General features: G+C 44.9%; 1 protein-coding gene across 3 annotated transcripts in view; it reads right to left on the bottom strand.

Annotated features, from left to right (window-relative positions):
* LOC149350482 (uncharacterized) overlaps positions 1-16,958 on the bottom strand; it is a 63,587-nt gene that overhangs the window by 12,489 nt on the left and 34,140 nt on the right. For 2 of the 3 annotated variants that reach the window (XM_089579508.1, XM_089579507.1), the window contains 3 exons: positions 12,695-13,298; positions 6,795-7,200; positions 1,096-1,277 (listed from right to left, as the gene is read on the bottom strand). In XM_089579508.1, the coding sequence (XP_089435634.1) occupies positions 1,096-1,277; positions 6,795-7,200; positions 12,695-13,298 (1,192 nt within the window). The remainder of the gene's footprint in view (positions 1-1,095; positions 1,278-6,794; positions 7,201-12,694; positions 13,299-16,958) is intronic. The other variant, XM_089579509.1, reaches the window with a different exon arrangement.

Here is a 16,958-nt window from a genome sequence, read left to right as displayed (position 1 = left end):
TGTCTGTATACACGATGCACGGAGAGGTTTAGTGTCATGTGAAGCTTCAGAATGGGCATGAAACTATAAAGGCGAAAACCTTAAATGGCTCATTCTCCCGTCCGTCTGTCCAGTGTTACATCTAGCGCCTGGGGTGACTCATCGACGAGCACAGCTACCAAAACGTGACGTCATCTTCATCGGCATGTGGAGCTGTCAGCGCGGCGGCGTCGAGCGCTGTTCCGTTGTCAGTCGGTGTGCGGCAGCTAGTGGAGGAGGATGGCTCCCAAGCAGTGCAGCAATTCCACACCAGGTGGTTCGGCTCAGCAGAGGAAGAGCGACGTCTCAGTTGTAACAAACACAGGCAGTCATTGGCAGTCGAAGTAGCGCGATAAAAGCTTTCGCCTAGCGCACTTTAGGCTGCCAAAGTTTTTTAACCATCATTTTTTAACCTCTTCCTCCACCATACAGACAATTAGAAGTTGAAGAGCAATTTTTTCGGTGAAATTTCGTCCGCGTTTTGTTGTTCCTGCTGTACCCACCCAGAAGTATGAACCAACTAGCTCAGTTTTCTACTCTTTTAACAAATTTTATCAAAGAAAGTGGCGCCTTTGCAGTGATGAATACAGAGCTATAATGGCTGCTGTGATAAAATACTGACAAACATCACAGGACTTGTTCAACACAATATTACTAGCAGCTAGGGTCACATTCATTATCAATTCCTAACTTTTGATGCCATGCAACATCTACTCCTCAAATATCAGTTTACTGCATAAGCTACTTCTATGCAAGAGAGTGCATAGATCGCAAAATTCTGCCAAGAACTTTTATAGCATTACGCACACAGTCCTTCATATATTAGGTATTCGAAATAGTAAACTTTGTTGTGTTACAAAAAAAAAAAAACAGGATCATTCTAAATTATTTCCCGAAACTTTCAAAATTTCAACAAGGTGCACCTAACCAAAGCTTCTTGGCAAGCAACAGGTGGCTGTTTAGTAAGCAACTGTACACGGTTTGTAAACTTGATGGCACTTTATGGACAGCCAATTTCCCGCGTGAAACAGAAGCTAAAACATAATGTTGAGAAGAAATAATTTGGCCAATACTTACGTCCCACTTGGGGCTTCGAATTGGAACTGCAAGCACTGGTGCCATTGGTCACTGAACATCCACAGGGCTCAATTTTGCACTTGTCCACTGGTTGCGAAATGGATGGGTGTGGAGCTCGCACAGGAAATGGTGGATACAGGGAGCAGCCCATGCGTGACTTGTCGTTCAAGCTTGAGCTTAAGCTGAAAACCAAAAATTTCACTTTTCAGCCCAGCTATGCAAGCATGATGTGGTCACATGACAGATAAAACTAACACCAATTTCTCAGGAGAGGTCATTTGTCACAACATACTTTTAAACACCAATATTATGCGCATTGTACACTCTACGTTAGAAATATACAGCATACTGGTCCTGCTTCTGGGTCTTACTGTGCCATTCGTTATATGTATTCAGCGTTCTAAATCAACTGCAATAGAAGACCCATCAGTGACCCTTCCATTGCTTTAACAGATAATGAGGTTAGATTTCTTGAACAGGGCATGTGTAGGGGGTTGTCATGACGTTTTTTGGTTTTTGATGACTATGTGGTAGGGGTGTGCGAATATCAAATTTTTCGAATACGAATCGAATACGAACACTTAGTTCCGAATATCGAATTGAATATCGAATAATTAAGGACAGACGCATTTAATCACTACAAAACATTTATCTGGGCACCCAAAAACATCACAGTTCAACTATCGATGATTAAATAAACACAAAAGGCGTGTGTGGCTGCACATGGTCAGGCAGAAGTAGTTCCCTTCTAACTGAAACGACTCCTCCAGCCACAGAAAATGCCCTCTCACTTGGCACTGACGCTCTGACTATACCAGCTTCGCAGGTATAGCCACAAAAAACCTCACCAGTGCAGTCAGCTACGGCATGGCCCTTAAAGGAAGAAAGAATTTTCCTTCCGTGTAGGCGCCGCCATGTTGTTATGTATCTGTCGATAGGGCTTGCGGACCGAAATGAACGCCGGTGCTCACGATGAATATTCGGTTAGATACGAATATTCGCGTCGGGTCGAATATTCGAAACAACACGAATACTTGGATTTCGAATCGAATTCGAATGGTAAAAATACAATATTCGAAATATATTCGAAAATTTCGAATATTCGCACACCGCTACTATGTGGTTTTAGTGCTGCTTGGCTTAGATATATTCTGTGTTTTCCTCAATAAACGTTAGTTGCGAGTCAGCGCTCGCCCTGTTTGCTCTTCATCCTCGTCTTTAGCGCTGTTTATTCATTATGTTCTAAATCTCTTGACAGTGAGATTAACTCTCGTCCTTGCATCGCCAAAACTTGGGCTTTCTAGCGATGCTACAGAGTCCCACAACATGCCTGAGAGGCAAACAATTTTGACTGTGCATTTCTGTTAAAATCTATGTCTAATACGTAAACTTTAAGCAAGACTTGCTGCCGCATAGATGCCACCTAGATGCCACCAAGTCTGACCACCATGCTCAACAGCCGAGTGGAAAGCTGTTGGTGAAACAGTTATGTGGCGCTTTAGGCAAGGACAACAGTGTTCTTGTACCTAGTACAGTCTGCCCTGTGCTACAGAGCCCCATGCACTACACACCTTAGAGGCCTTGGACTGTAGATTTTTCACAAAGGCTGAATCCAATACGCAAACTTTATGTAAAACTTTCAGCCCTCTAGATGCTACCAAGCCTAACCACCATATTGAAAAGCTGACTAGAAAGTAGTAGCTGAAACAAAGTTATGTAGTTCTCTAGGCAAGAACAACAGTGCTCTTGTACCTAGTATGATGTGCCATACGCTATAGAGCCCCACTATACACAGCTTAGAGGCCTTGGACTTTATATTTCTGACAAAAGCTATATCTAATATGCAAACTTTACATAAACCTTGCTGCCATCTAGACGCTGTCAAGTCTAACCACCATATTCAGCAGCTGACGAGAAAGCGTTGCATGGCGCTTCAAGCTAGAAGGTGTGCTTTTGCACCTAGCACAGTATGGCACATGTAATTTTGCCTCATGTAGAACTGATAGCACTTTTCACCATCGCCATCATCAGCCTGACTACGACCACTGCAGGGCAAAGGCCTCTCCCATGTCTCTCCAATTAACCCTGTCCTGTCCCAGTTGCGGCCACCGTATCCCCGCAATTAACTTCGTAATCTCATCTGCCCACCTAACTTTCTGCCGCCCCCTGCTGTGCTTGCCTTCGCTTCGAATCCATTCCGCTACCCTTAAGGAGCAGTAGTTATCTGGCCTTCAGAGTACATGCCCTGCCCAAGCCCATTTCTTCCTCTTGATTTCGACAAGGATGTCATTAACCCACAATTGCTCCCTCACCCACTCTGCCCGCTTCCGGTCTCTAACGTTACACCTATCATTTTCCTTTCCATAGCTTGCTACCTGAACTTAAGCTGAACCCTTTTTGTTAGCCTCCATATTTCTGCCCCATAGGTGAGTACCGGTAAGATACAGCTGTTGTATACTTTTCTCTTAAGGTAAATTGGTAAACTGCCACTCATGATTTGAGAGAACCTGCCATATGTGCTCCACTCATTCTTATTCTTCTAGTTATTTCCTTCCCATGATCCAGATCAGCGGCCACTACCAACCCTAAGTAGACATATTCCATTACAACTTCCAGCACCTCGCTACCAATTGTGAACTGTGGTTCCCTTGCGAGACTGTTAAACATTAATTTGGTTTTCTGCATGTTAATTTTAAGACCTACCGTTCTGCTCTGTCTAACTTATTGATCATGCTTTGCAGCTCATCTCCTGACTTACCTAGCAAGGCAATGTCATCAGCGAATCGTAAAATACTTAGGTATTCTACATTAACTCTTATCCCCAACTGTTCCCAATCCAGGCCTCGGAACAAATCCTGTAAACAGGCAGGGAATAGCATTGGAGAGTGTTTCCCTGCCTGACACTCTTCATTATTGGAATTTTATTGTTGACTTTATGAAGGACTATGATAGCTGTGCAGTCATTATAGATATCTTCCAGTATTTTCAAATAAGGCTCTTCTACACCCTGATTCCACAATGCCTGCATGACTGCTCAGGTTTGCACTGAGGCAAATGGTCTCTCGTAATCAATGAACGCTATATACAAGGGTTGGTTATACTCTGCACATTTCTCTACCACCTGATTGATAGTGTGAATATGGTGTACTGTCGAGCATCCTTTATGAAAGCCTGCCTGGTCATTTGGTTGATTGAAGTCTAAGGCTGTTATGCTGTCCTTAAAAAGTACTAAAATGAATTCTTCCAAAACTCTCCGAAAGAAGTAAGGCTCCACCAATTATAAAATGTTCACAAAAGCACAAATGCATTTCAAGCCAAACTGCATTGTATAAGAGGCTGGCACAAGGAATACAGTAAAGAAGTCTCCTTAAGCTTGAGCATGTTGGTTATTCATTTGTGGTGCGCTATTTTGCACTGTTAAATCACAAATAAATGACGAACATGCCTAAGCTTCTGTCCTGGCAAATTTCATTTCTTGTACTTTGGGCTGTTTTCAAAGTGTCAATCTTAGCTTCCAAACTCTTACTTCCCTCACTGTCAACGCTGTCAGCGCCTGTCTCCTGTCCTGTCCCATCGTTTTGCGCTGTTCCATCACAGATGAATAACCAACACGCCCAAGCTGCTGTCCAGGCAAATTTCATTTCTTGTACTTCGGGCTCTTTCCAATGCATCAATCTCGACTTTTAAACTTTTATTTCCCTCAACGTCAATGCTGCTAGCGCCTGTCTCCTGCCCTGTTCCATCGTATTGCACTGTTCCATCAAAAAAATTCTGTACTCCGGCGGTTGTCAGGCATTGTCTCCAGAACACACAGCCGCAAAAACTTTTTCAAAGACTCATTAATGGCAGAGCTACAGCCGTCGCAGTCAAGTCATCTGCCACATCTGCTCAAAGTCAGTTTCTCTCACCCATCTAGTCGACAAGCCTAGAGAAATTTCCCTTTATTCTGCATTTGTAGAGGGAGACGCAGGGTACATCATATACAGGGTCTGTTCCGAAAGTAGTAGGACTGGTTTTTTCCTGGCCGAACGGGCGGACGAGAGGCGGTCTGCGCATGCAGGATCGTTGAAGGGGGATATTGGGAATGCTGGGGAAAATCGGCAGTCGACTCTCGGCCGTTGAAGACAGCAGGTCGCTTGTACAGTGAACCCCTGTCGAAACGTCTCGTCACGCAGAATCATAGGGCGTTTACTGGATCAGCGATACGCGATCAAATTTTGTGTAAATCTTGGTAAAACGGGCAAAGAGACTCATGACATTATTAAAGCCTACGGCGACGCTTCCATAGGTAGATCAGGTGTTTTTTGAGTGGCACAAGCTGTTCCGAGAAGGTCAGGAAAGAGTGGAAGACGACGACCGCTCCGGACGCCCTTCGACCAGCAAGACCAACGAAAATGTGTTGCGAGTGAAACGTTCATTGAACAGTGATTGTAGGATGAGCATCAGAATGATTGCTGATGACTTGAGCATTCCTCAAACCCAATTTTTTGATATCGTGACAGAAAAATTAGCCATGAGGAAAGTGTGCGCGAAGTTGGTGCCAGGAGTGTTGTCAGAGGAGCAAAAGGCCAACCGGAAAGTGATCTGCCAGGATCTTCTTCATCATGTGAACAAGGACCCCGATTTTTTGCCCAGCACAAGGCGGCAACGCTGCCTCAGGCCCCCTACAGCCCCGACTTGGCCCCGCCAGACTTTTTTATATTCCTGAGAATAAAATCGACGCTCAGGGGGAAACGTCACGGATCAGTGGAGGCGGTTCAACAGGCCGTGAAGAGGGAGCTAAACAGCATTCCAGTCCAGGCGCTCCTGGAGGCGTACGAAAACTGGAAAACTCATTGGCAGCAGTGTGTAGGTGCGGAAGGGTGCTAGTTTGAAAAATTCTAATCGTTTGTACCACTCTCTTGAATAAATTTTATTAAAAAAAATGAGTCCTACTACTTTCAGAACAGACCCTGTATGTCTACGTCATGGCTTCACCTCGCCAGGTATTTTTTCTCGCCTTTCACTTCCTGGCATCACAGTATGCATAAAGCATGATTGCCAGTATATGAAGGGGCATAGAAACACATGAGCAGCTTTCTGACAAGATGGTACGTCCGCATTCATGGTAAAAGAGGAAGAAATGGACAAAATGGACAGTAAACAAAGGGCACACAGTTCCCTCACCATGCACACACATAAAAGAACCAGAACAGCAAGGAACTACCATGTATGTTTTTTTGTGTGTGTGTGCCAAAACAAAAGGCGCAATGAAAAAAGAGCTACTATAGGTAGCAGACAATGAGACATCGTCCATTGTTTGTCTATGATACAGAATGATGGATCAATGAAACGTAATTTGCAGCAGTGTCACACCCAAGTCTTGGGTGCCAGCATAGAGGATGAAGAGGAAGGCTTTGCCGAAAAAGAGCGCAAACAGGCTTTGAATTTTCCCCACCTTACAGGGCATGCATGGCTCGAATACTTTGCACAGACAATCACAACAGCACAATATACACACTGAGCTTTTTATTTGAAATGTGCAAACCTGGTTAGGGGCCCCTTAAGAATGGTATGGGTCCAAACTCGCAAAAGCAGCTCACATGTGGATATGTACACATAGCTGCAGAAGGCCCTGACACACAGTTCCAATCTTTGCACACTTTATGAGCAAAAAATAAATAAAATTCTGAACATGGGACACTTGTAACAGCACTCACTGGTTTTCCTTCACATGGCGCTCCAGGGCAATCGAGTCCTCCCCCGCAAAGTGGCACTTGTTGCACAGATGCTTCCCGTGAACCTTCAACACGTGCGTGTTCAGGCGCTCTGACCGGGCCGCCTTGTACTCGCAGAAGGGGCAGGAGAACGGCTTGATGTGCGTGTTGAGATGCCGCCGCAAGCACCAGCCATCCACACCACGCCAGGGGCAGTAGGCACAGGCAAACGTTTTCGCTGCTGCTGTACCACTTGTGGCTGTAGCTGCCGCCTTGGCCGACCCCCCTCGCTTTCCTTTCGCTGCCGTTTCCTGCGGCAGCGCAGTGGGGCAACCCATAGCCTTGGGGCCACCCCCACTGCACACAGCAGATACACCGCTGGCATGGAAGCCCCAGGCCTGTGCACCTCCTGCACGGATCCCACCCACTTCTGTCAATGCATTCCCAAGGCATAGCCATTCGCACCCCTTGACTACAAATGAAGCACTGCATTTAATCTTCGCTTCCTTGCAGAGCAGCACCACAAACTGAAGAGGCCAGCATAAGGAAGGGGTGATACAGAGGCAGTCTGTCTTAACCCTTTGAGGGTTTTTGCCGTATATGTACGGTGGCGGTTTTCCATCCCATAAGGTCTTTGCCATACAGGAACGGTTTCAACCTTCCATTTGAAATTTTGCGCCATAATGGCGATGCATGTTCACAGGGAGGTGCTGCCACCTCCTATGACTTGCAAGAAGCATTTGAAATTTGACTATGCTACCTTCTATAGGAAATAGACAGAATTGATTTCTAGCTTCAGCGTGTTGCGCAGTCTGTGGCAACGCCGTTTCGTGGTTTCAGTTTCGCCGCGTGATCGCAATGGAGGCACGCGAAACTTGATGTTTATCTTTATCGCAGGTACTGCAGAATTTGATTTCCATCTTTAATGGTGCTGCTCTAAGCTTGTTTATCACAGATGCTCACAAGGTATTCTCGCTCTTTTTGTTTACCAAGTTTCCTTCGAGTTCTTCAGCTGAACAGCAAAGCGGCGATATGGCCGAATGCACTGCCCTTTATCTTGACACCGACAGCGATGACTCTTTCGACTGATTTTGTACATTCTGTACATTCAAACTACACAATAAAGTAATTTGACCATCCGGGAGTTTTTTTTCAACAAAATTCTACCCTCAAAGGGTTAAATAAAGAAACTAGACGTCCTGAATTAGCCATCTAGGGGACATCTCACTGTTATACACGTGACACTGTTGTTGCAATGGCAAAGTGTTTTCCCTCAGTTCCAGACCATGAACCCTGAATCTGCCCCATCAGCATTTTACAATGTAGAAAACAATCAGCACCAAAACTGGACGCTGTCGATCACCATCTGGTCTCTCAAACAAAGGAATGATTGTGAATATCACATTTCTGTCATGCTAAGTAAGGTTTATAATTGGTTGACTAACAAGCTACGCTCAAGGCCAAGACTCAGTCTACTGTGCTCTTGCACACTACCACAATGAACTCAAGCATGATATGTCGAGCCAGACACGAGCCCATGAAGCATGAGCTTAATTGACCACTCTAAACCAGCATCGTAAAATGCATTGAGACACTGGACAGTCTGGCATTCTCTGCACTTTTCCGGATGCACCAAACAAGTCATTTTCAGGGCATACTAAATCACTTCTCATCAAAGCTGCTGTTTCTGAATTTGAGGCCTTCTCTTACACATCAGCAATGCTACTTTGCTGGAGAACATAGGGGCACACCCAGTGCAGCACACACAATACACTTCCCTCTTTTCCACTTCCCTCCACACTGCCCCTCATCCACCATCCCCATAGCAGCCCACATTCTTCCTCACTTCCTCTCTGCCTGCTTGCCTCCTTACCAGTCATCGATAACTCCCCTCCACTTTGCTCTGCTCATCCATCAACACCAACACCACTGTTCTATTTTATCCACATGCAGACAGACAGGCTTACACTGAAGCGCCATACTGAAATAAAACTATTCACCCTAGGGCAAAACCTGACTTTTGCACCTTGAGTGAAGTTTCACTAGACTCGTGGTTAGACCTGATTTCTCCATGGAAGTCATCCTTCCCAAAAATATAGCCACCAGCTAGTGCATGTTGATAACACCATGAACGGCTGAAAGTACAAAAAATAACAAACTGCCCTCCTGGGCCATCTCAAGAAAGATCTGCAGAAATTTTCTTTGCGAATAATCATCCTCTCTTGACCTTTGCGGCCTTAAATTTGCCACTCTTCAAGATAAGTTTCAACAGTACCCGTCAGAAGCAAGCCCTTAGTAGTTTGTTACATATTTATTAAGCAGCTCACTACAGCAAACATTTAAGGGTTATTGCTGTACCTTGCAAACGAGGCAACAAGCAATAAATGGTTTGTCCCCTACTCTTTAGACATGGCCAGTGGCAGATGCCAAAAACGGCAGTGCATGCTTACCATTCATTACGTGTTTCACCTACTGGTAGCAAGCTCTAGCAAACTAGCATTCCTCTGAAGCCAACACCCCACTAAAATTTCACAGACCCTGGCAGCCCAGCATTCCTGAGTTTGAATGAGCACCCCAAACTAGCAATGCTGCCATGACAAGACACCATGTAGCCAGGAGCCGTACTTTGTAACATTTCCTTCAGTTTTGTTGCATTCGGTCATGACTTCAACTGCAACAAAAGCAACAGGAGCTGGGTAAGGAAACTACAAATCACAGGCACAGTCTGGACACGGCAGAGTCTGGACGTGCCACTGCTCTGGCTACTTTACCATTGCTTCCAAGTCTGGCTGTGTCATAGGGACACGCAACGCTCGGCAGGCATGTTAAACACATCTTTGTGCTTCGTCATTCATCAGTGTTGGTGCCAGTCCATCTGTACGGCATGGGCATAAGGCACGTTTATGCAAGTGGCATCATGAGTATGTTTTCATCCAGGTCATCCACCAATGCCCAAATCACTCGGAGCAGCGACCAATAGCACAGGACCAAATGAAACAGAAATAAAATTAAATGATAAAAAAAGTAACCCTGGCCCTCAGCATTTGGCTGGACATGCTCAACTGGCTAACATACCTAATACCCAGGAACCAAAGCTCCTAGAAGAGGTGCAGTCAATCAACCAACATGGCATCACTTGGCTCCAATGGTAGGCCACTACACACCGACTCCTACTCCCCCATCTTATGTCACTTGCCTCCTCACATATACTAACGCCTGACCTCTTCACTGCTCTTCCTCGCTCATCGCCAGCTAGCTGCATTCCGCTTCAATTCTGCTCTTCCTCTGCTCATGCAATGCATAATGTTATAATGTGCAACATGATGCTGACACAGATCTGCTACCAGGATGTGCCTGCAACAGTTCATTGCCAATAAAATGCTGGTTTGATTTTACTGCACTATCTATCAAGCCAGCTTACATCACTAACACTGTGGTGCCTTCCATGGTGCAGCTGCAGCATTGAAAAAATGTACATCAAGTTCAGGTAAGGTACAAAGATTGGTTTATTGGGGTTTATTGTCCCAAAGCAACTCAGGCTATGAGGGACGCCGTAGTGAAGGGCTCCGTAAATTTCGACAACGTGCACTGACATCGCACAGTACACGGGCCTCTAGAATTTCGCCGCCATCGAAATTCAGCCGCTGCGGCCGGGATTAAACCCGCGTCTTTCGGGCCAGCAGCCGAGCACCGTAACCACTGAGCCACTGCAGCGGGGCATAAGGTGCAAAGAACAATCACGCCTAGCTCGAAACTGGAAATGCTCAGATTTCAGGCAGTAATATACTGCATATAAACAAGAATTCCAATAAATGAATACATACTACTCCCATTACATGGCCAGTTTCAATACTTACGAACTCCACGTTCATCGCGCTCAGTGAGCATTGGTTGATGCCAAACACCAATTTAGAGTGACTATTTAATTTGATTTGCATTGACTCAATGGTAGTTTGCAAGGCCACTGAGAGCAACCTCGCACTTTCCATAGGCAACCTGCACTGAAGTATGCCGTGTCAATCGCAACGCCTTTACATACAGCCTAGTGTGAGAGCAAGCATTTTTTGGTGCATCCAGAGCGCTTTTCAATGCCATCTGCCTGCACTTACAAGCGCAAGCTTCTGCACTCTGCCGAAGCTGCACGTGGCATGCGTCAGCTAACTCAGCTACACCGGAAGCACCAAGGCAGGGATTTTTACCTGCTATACATACGTTTCTAATGGCTCAGAATATGTTCATGCGTTTGTCGCGGCCCAAGCAGCTGACTGTTGCAGTTTTGTGGCATGCAGTAGAACAATTGCAGCACCACCTCGGCAGTGCAGGCTGTCCACAGAACTTTGCAATAGGGCTCCCTGGGCATCACCATAGTGCTCAATCAACTGACATGTGCACTTGTTGCTAGCATGAACGAAGTGGCAGCGTAAGTGGTTTGCAACAGTCCAGAGAGAAAGCATTTTGACAACTTTCTCTCCCGATGCAAAGGTCAGTAAGGTGGCAAAAATGGGATTAAAAAAAAAAAAGTCTTATTAAAACAAATATTTTCTGCCTTGTTTTGTAGGTAAATATTATTTATGATCTCTATACTCCGTTTCATCCACAGCAGGAAATGCTGCGGAGGCTGCGGAAGTAGCGCGCCCACAAAACCTTACTACTACTCTACGTATAATTCTTCTCGAAGCCTCGGTGAGTGTTTGGATGAAAACAAACAGCAGTATAAAATGAAGTGGTAGCACTGAAAATCATGGTCAGAGCTTTGAGGCACTGAATGTTCGGTCCCTCTGGCTACAATGTTCACTTAGTGCAAACTACTTTTTAGGCACCAATGAAGTTAAGGCGATCCGCCCCACCATCCACTTATGATTTCACCATATGTCACTCTTAATTACTTCTCAAAGTCTTGATGAACCAGAGGACAAAAAAATGCGGCAAGAGGTAAAACGAAATCCAGGAGGTTTCCAGTCACGGACTTAGGATCTGTCGCAACTAAATATGCTTGTGTTCACTTAGGTTGTATTTTGAACTACTTTTTGGGCACTGAATTAAGCTGCACAAACCAGCGCACAAGCTTTGGCATCGTTGATTGCTATGTATGACACTGAGTATAGTAAAAATGGCAGCACCGCAAATTGTCATATTCAGACAAACTAATGCCGCTTTCATTGCACATCATGTCCCTGCATTACACCCATTTTTGCCTCTTAACACACTATGTGCGACTGAAGCAGAAGAGACTCACAAGTGCATAGTGCTATGGCAGTAGCTGTGGAAATGATCGTCGAAATGTGGTAGCTTCATTGTCAATTTTTGCAGTCTGCGGATTGTGCAGAACTGAGAAGTATTTAAATGGTTTTCTTTCTAAGTAATTCTCAAATAGAATAGCTCTCCGTTTCATATGTGTCCTTTGACTTCCTTACTGCATCCCTTTAAGTGTTTCTACATTAAATGTAACTTAGCTGGTTTGATGTGCCTAATGCTACCTGAAGGATTTCATGCCCATTTCTCAATGGCCACTGAAATTTACAAGGTAGCAGTCCAATGCGTAAATAGATTCAATGACCCCCGTTCTCGATGGGCACTGACGGTGCCCCTACCCCACCACACTTTACTCAAAATTTTACATATATAAAGCCCAAAAATGAAAGGCTTAATATAATTAAAGGATATCACACTTGTAATAAACTTTGACGCATAGCTCAGAGAAGAAAAGTGGACATTGATAAGCCTCTACTAAATTTAAAAATAAGTGAAAAATCAAATTACTTGCAATTAGATACCCAAATAAAAAGCATGTTTTGAGATAAGAGGTGCAACACCATGTTTAGGATCAGCATGAAAAGACTGCGCCTAACAGCGAACCAGTGCAGTACTGTTCTCATGAACTTTATCACTCAAAAGATGCTGACCTGCAGGGCAGCCGTTAGCAGGCACAGGCAAAGCCCTGGAACAATCGGCTGGGCCAGTGCAGTTGGATGGCTGGGGTAGGCGAGCCGTCCCTGTGGCATGTGCTCCCCACTGGCCATTGTTGCTGTGATGGTGTCCACTAGCTGAAGGCCCGTGGGCTGCATGAGATGCTGAACGTGGTGGATGGCGCCGGATCAGGCCAATATCGTAGGGATGGTTCTTGTGGATGCGCAGAAAGTGCTTCTTGACGTGGTCGGCTCGGTTGAACAGCTTGAAGCAGACATAACAGTGGAAAGGCTTGTCATCCTTGTGGATGTTCTCGTGTCGGTGGTACAGGTCTCTGCGGTCGGTGGCATACGGGCAGCGTGGACAGACATAGCGCTTATCTACAGCTGGAGTAGCAGGTGCTGCTGTCAGTCCTGCACCTCCAGAGGCCTCTGCCAAATTCTTCAGGTTCTGCAGTAGCCCCATGATTTCATCGAGCAAGGGCTGGTCACGCCACAGAGATGCTGGTGCATTCTGGATGCCATGCACCTTGCCCAAGTGCAGGCGAACACACCGAGACCAGGCACTGCTGTATGGGCACTCCGGACACTGGAACACCTGCTGTTCATGCAAACACACAAGAGGCACTCATTGTAGGCAGCTACAACAAAAGCAAGACTGAGGGGCTGCCACAAGAGATTTACTGTTTCCACTCCATTCTACTCCATTATAATATACACCATACTGAGAGGCTGACCTTAAAATAGTGGTGGCTCAACACAACGTAATAACCCACTGATGAACCCAAAGAGCCCCAAACATCAAAATGAAACTTGGACAGAATTGTTACATTATTCCGATCTTAAATGCACAGGAAAGTGTTTCAATCAGAGAAACAATGGCTCAGCCCAAGTACTCAGAAAGAACTGCACCTGTGTAGAAATACTGCATTTGTGGAGCTAAAAGCTTATCACCAACACATTTAGAAAATTCATTATAATGCATAATTTAATGCATGTCTGTTTATTGTACCCAGAGCACCTGTCACAGCCTTTATGCAAGTAAATTCCTTTAGCTTGGATTCTGAAGATATTTTTTAGTACCATCAGAGTTGAGAGAAAAAAACTAACGCCAACCAATATTTTAATTTAGCCCAACGTTTCGGGACCAACTCGGTCCCTTCTTCAGGGTTGGCGTTAGTTTTTTCTCTCAACTATCTCAAAAGCCCAACCAGACGGACCTCCGTCGAAGATGTTTTCGTTCGTGCCATCAGAGTCCTTCAATAGCTTTATGGTCATGAAACTCCCGCCGAAGTTTGGTTTGAGGACAAAAGCAGCTGCTAGAGGTGCCACTAGCGATCAAGGATACGCAATTCGTAGACCGGCCCTGCGACGTATGGTGTGGTTTGAGAGAATCGTCCTCCCGCACCCGTGCTGTTATTTGGCCTCTTAATTATTCATGAGTGATTCGCTGAGCATTACCTAGGTTCCATGGCGTGGGATTTTATTGGATGGTTTAAAGCCAGGCATGGCTAAGCAGCTGCGAGTGCACTGGAACAGCACATCAAAACACAGTGCTGGCTGTTGCTACATGCATGGCATGACATTCCCCTTTTGGACGCACATTGCATTCAACTTTGCTTGCAAAAGTTGCGCACCACAGATTATTTTCATTTGTTTATTTTTTGAGCTTATAAACTGCGCATTTCGGTCGGGATAGCTTTACCGTTTTTCCAGCATAGTGCTGCTATTTGTATAGTGACAATGCTACAGCATAGCGTCACTAACTGCCCCGATCCTGATAGAATAGCGCCGTTCTGAATTTCTGAGCTTTTTGAAGCACAGTATCAAGGTCTCCTTTAACATAGTAATGTAAATTATGTTTGCAACTTACTCGTCACAGTCTTCGGTGGTATATATGCGCAAAATGAAAAAGAATGCCTCAACAGATTGAACCTTTTATTCACAAACACTACAGAAACCAGAAAGACATTTGAGCGTCAACATAGGAGGTATTAATGGCTTGAATTTTTGACTGCACTGGCTGAGCGTTTCGCAAGCACAGTTGCTCAGTTTGTTTACATATGCTATTGCTTTAGCAAGCTTCTACTGACACTATAGTGGAGCTGGTACTTCGTCTTGTGAAGCTGCAATTTTAGTTTGTGCAGCTCAGGATTGTGCGTGGGTTTTGCAGTTTGAGAGGTTTTGTCCAAACTTTGCACATCTGAAAAAAAAAATAATATAAATAATAAATGGAAAGGTGCCACTCCAGCCACTGCTTTTTTTTAGTACTTAAAGCTCTGACGTACTGGACTCAAGCGAGCGATCTGTGTTGACACTGAGGCTCACCGTCATTAGCTGCGTCTGTAGCACCGTCGATGGCCAGGTAGTTCGGGCAGGAGATATATGGAGCGTCCGCTGCTCCGCAGCTATCAGATGCAATACAGCGTCGCTTTGCTGATAGCCGAAAACATGGTTTGTTGCTTGTTAAGCATCGTAGAAGCCCTTCAAATACCCTCGCAATAGCATCAGGCTTCAGCTTGGGCAGCTCAAGTCGCAGCGAAACAGCACCCTCGTTCACAGCGAATTCATCATCCCAATGTCAGTGGTATCGTAATCTTTCTCACAAATGCGCAAGTATGGTGAACCAAAGGAGAAGCCATAAATTTCTTTTCGGAGAATGGTGCATCTCCACTTTTCTTGCAGTTAGACGTCAGACGGGAAAAGAAAAAGTTGACATGTTTTCCCCGTTGCCCATATAGCCGGAGCAGCTGTGCGCACGTCACACAACAAAGTGAAGGCATCATGCACAGCATGCACTCGATTCACAACAATACAGTGATTCACATTTCTACACTGCACCTGATAAAACGGCGGAGCAAGAAAATGACGCAACGACACATTGCAAAACATCACTTCCTACGCACATGCATCCGCCCGCCTGCTCTGCCGCTCACCAAAACATGATGCTCGGTTGACGGCCGCACCACCCGCGGCCGCTTTGGGCAGCGAACCAAGCTCCCCCATTGAGTTTTAGAGAAGTTTCATGACCATAAAGCTAGTGAAGGACTCTGGTACCACCAAAACATACAAACATTATGCCCCAGAGTTCAACTTCCACCAATAACCAGAAACAAAACCAAATGAACACCTTTCAGAATCACACATCATTTCTACACATCACACATGAATGAAGACTCAAAGAAGCACAATCAGGAGTGAGTGAATTAAGCATGCTAATATTGTTTCCTTGCAACATGATTTAAATAAGTATTAAAAATTATAATGATTTTAATATGAGCACCTAAAATTAAAACATCCAATTCCACTGCAGATGGTCTGGCTATACACATTTACCAGGAATGAAATTTGCAACTCTGCACTTTTTCAGACAACCACTGAAATTATTTGAAGTTGAGGAGTGGCCCTAACAAGGTTAAACATTTTATTTCTAAACAGCATATATTTTTCATTCATATCAATACTGATGAATGCTTAAAATGGTAAAAGATGAATGACAGTCCACATTGGCTAACCACTTCTTTACAGCTTGCCAACTGAATGAGTGCTGCCTTTAGAACACCAAATTAAGAAAGAATGAGGTGCCTGAATAAGGTCTCATAATGCTTTCTACAGATTTATAGCACCTCCTCTTTGGCTTGGAACACTAGGAACAGACCAATGCAATATTTTCCTCCCAGAATTTGGATGTTATCTTGGCTTAAGTTCTGCTGTGCTACAATGCCTGCCCAATTTATAGTGCCTCCATATTTCTTTGCATTATGCCTAAAGCACATAGTTACCAAATGGGACATGCATACAAAGCAGCAACATCTGTGACTCGGAGCTGCCTGCCTCTTCATGCTACCATTAATCGTGACTGTTACCACAAAAACTGGTTACACACTACTTGGAACTAAATGGAATATGCAACTCAAATGATTGACTTCACTTTAAGAGCAATGAAAAACAATTTCTTTAATGCATGTAGAAAAAAACACTTAGTTCTAAAACTAAACTCTCTAAACTAGGCTAAACTACTGTTTATGGTCTATGGGGTTTAATAACGTCCCAAAGCGACTCAGGCTATGAGAGACGCCATAGTGAAGGGCTCCAGAAATTTCAACCACCTAGGGTTCTTTAACGTGCACTGACATTGTACAGTACACGGGCCTCCAGATTTTCACCTGCATCGAAATTCGACCGCCACGGCCGGGATCGAACTTGCGTCTTTCGGGTCAGCAGCCGAGCACCGTAACCGCTGAGCCACCACGACGGTGCA

Source organism: Amblyomma mixtum, chromosome 3 (assembly GCF_055824585.1).
Source record: "Amblyomma mixtum isolate Tamu chromosome 3, ASM5582458v1, whole genome shotgun sequence".
Taxonomy (NCBI): Eukaryota; Metazoa; Arthropoda; class Arachnida; order Ixodida; family Ixodidae; genus Amblyomma; species Amblyomma mixtum.
The sequence above is the reverse complement of the archived record's forward strand: the minus strand, read 5'-3'. Positions and strand labels throughout refer to the sequence as shown.